Genomic DNA, 2,651 nt, shown 5'->3' with positions numbered 1-2,651 from the left:
TTTTATTAGCCTTGCAGTTACAGCCCTTTGCCAGTAGAGGTGCTGCAACCCCCTGAGCACTGATACTTCCAGCGTTTGAAACACAGAACAGGAAATAAAGAGACATGTAAATTCACATTGAAACTCACTTTATTAAAAATATTTACAACAGGCTTCTTAATGAACTGAACAAATACAGAACATTTAGCACAAAATTAAATTGTCACAAGGAAAATAATAAATTAAAGTTTCAGTTTTTAGCTACACTTCCAATTATCATGAACTCTTCATACATTCAGGTCTTATGAAAACATCATTATGATTATTTTTAAACAACATTTTTGGCAGTAGATCCCTCTAACCCAAATCTTACAGTCTTGACCTTTAAGCCAAGACATAAAAATCACATAGGATCACAGCAGGATGTCAGAAAAAGTTCAAAACATATTTGTAACAAACTCGCTGGAGAGCTTGAATCTATTTAGGCTTCTGGTTTAACATTTTCCTCAATTTCCCCCCAAAAAAGAATGTATGGATTCTCCTGTAGAAGTTGGAATGTGTTGTTAAAGTATAAAACAAATCGGAAGCACTGTGTTTAAGGCTCTGTGATGATCAGATGATGATCAGTTTCCTCCTCTCAGACGCATTAACAGTTCGATGGTGCTCAGGCCCTGCACGTTGTAGTCGGACAGTTTGCCGGCGGTCATCTCCCTGCTCTGGTACACCAGCCTCTGCTGAGTCTCCGCCACTCCCTCCCTGCACTGGACCCTGCGCTTGAAGTCGCTCACGGTCTCGTCGCTTGTGATGTCGTAGGTGGTCACCACGTTCTTCTCATTCTTCAGGAACACCTGGAAGGTGGCCGGCGGGCTCGGCGGGCTCGGCTCGATCACCAGCAGAGACAGCCTGGAGCCGGCATGCAGCCCGTAGGAGCCCACGGTCCGCAGGTCGTCGCTCAGGTCAGTCCGCTGGCCGTTGTCGAACACCAGCCTCTGCCTCTGAACGGGCACCTCCATTTTCTGCTGGAGGACCTGTTTCAGGCTGCCCACCGTGTCCTGGGGGTCCACCCTCAGTGTGACGGTCTTCCCGTTCAGCATAGTGATGATTAAATCCATGTCTGAAACACAATTAAAACATTTTAAAATAAGTCTGTAATAAAATCTTTGGCATAAACATTCACGTGTAAAATAGTGTAAGTATAAAACAGTTCCCTCACCTCTTGATTCAAAGCAGAAGCGTCTCAGGAAAACTTGGTCTTCAGTAAACAGCAGATAATGAAGCTGATGATGTTCAGTAGCAAGAACAACACTAACAGCTGAAGAATCAACTCGTCACTTTATATAGAGGCTGGCCCAGCTGATCAGCTCCCTCCCCTCTGAGTAAGATTCGTTTTCCTCTCTCCGTCTCTAACTTTCAGTTTCGATTCTCCTCCCATTGATGTTTGCACGTGATGCACGGACTTCCACTGTGTATGTGTGTGTGTGTGTGTGCAACCGTTCAAACAACAGCTTGTGCTTGTGATTCCATCTTTATTTGACCTGATATTGAGCTAATTCTGCTAATTACACAAATTGTCCAACACGAAACTCTTAGCAACCTTTGAATTGGAACACAGAGAGTAGTATTTGGGTGGAGTAAACCTCAGGGTTCTAGAAATGTCCAGAAACTTCCGCCTCCAGCATAGCAGGGACATCGATCAATGGTTGTTATGATGCTATCATCACAAGCCCCAGGGCAGGTTTAAGATTTTACCACCTGATAATGACGTTTTAAAGGGTGGGGCTGAAGAAATCATAGCAGGGGGTTTTCTTGTTTCTAATATGGAAAGAATTGCCATAGGAATGTTCATCCAAGTTCTGACAGATTTGACTGTACAATTTCATCACATTAATAATTTGTCTATATTTGTATACAGCAACAGGGATAGACAAAACGTTTTTTATTAAAGTTAAACAACATTACAAAGAAAACATCACATGCACTGTACTATATATATCTGATAAAGCTTTTTGATAGCTGTTATTGGCTGCAGATAAGCAGCACACTGACCAAGTCTTTTTCTTAGTCAATTGATCATATATTGCAATTCTTGGAAGACGCATCCATTCTCCAAATTAAAAAAACAATGTCAATGAAATCCAGGAAAAGACCACAAATATCAGAACTCTGAGTGTTTTCTTCTTGCTTTGGTAAAGGAATATTTCCTGTGGGAAGAAAATTGTTCTTAATTCTCACAATAACAAGCAAAAACATTGATGACAAATTATCTTTAAATTACTTGAATTGTCATCTCAATAATTTACAAGAAATCACTGAATCAACACTAATGTTTTCAGGTGTATTCTCACCTGGTGGTGCCACAAAATATTCTTCCACTGTGTTTTTGGAGAGCGTAAGCAGTTCCTCAGCACAGTCCCCTTCCATCACTGTGTCATTCCTCAGGTATAGAGCCCTGAATTGTTCATGGATAAAACATAAACACAATCATGCAGTGGGCTTCACAAGAGGTTAAATTGAGCTGTGGTTGTTGCTCATTAATTATGCAATATGGATGAAACAATGAGGTGGCCGACATCACAGAAAACGTTTGGTATATGCAGGCCTTTTCAGAAGTGTACCATACCTGTCCTCCAGGACTGAATCCATGGGCTCAATCCCCGACGTGTCAACCACAT

The 2,651-nt window shown here is 41.6% G+C and overlaps 1 protein-coding gene across 1 annotated transcript; it reads right to left on the bottom strand.

Annotated features, from left to right (window-relative positions):
• Nucleotides 1-111: 111 nt before the first annotated feature.
• LOC118115059 (polyubiquitin-like) lies at nt 112-1,353 on the bottom strand. Its single transcript, XM_035165986.2, has 2 exons — nt 1,193-1,353; nt 112-1,093 (listed from the first exon to the last, which is right to left on the bottom strand). Exon 2 carries the CDS (start codon nt 1,089-1,091, stop codon nt 603-605), a length of 489 nt encoding a protein of 162 aa, XP_035021877.1. The 5' UTR covers nt 1,092-1,093; nt 1,193-1,353; the 3' UTR covers nt 112-602.
• Between the last annotated feature and the right edge of the window lie 1,298 nt (nt 1,354-2,651).

Source organism: Hippoglossus stenolepis, chromosome 9 (genome assembly GCF_022539355.2).
Source record: "Hippoglossus stenolepis isolate QCI-W04-F060 chromosome 9, HSTE1.2, whole genome shotgun sequence".
NCBI lineage: Eukaryota > Metazoa > Chordata > Actinopteri > Pleuronectiformes > Pleuronectidae > Hippoglossus > Hippoglossus stenolepis.
The sequence above is the reverse complement of the archived record's forward strand: the minus strand, read 5'-3'. Positions and strand labels throughout refer to the sequence as shown.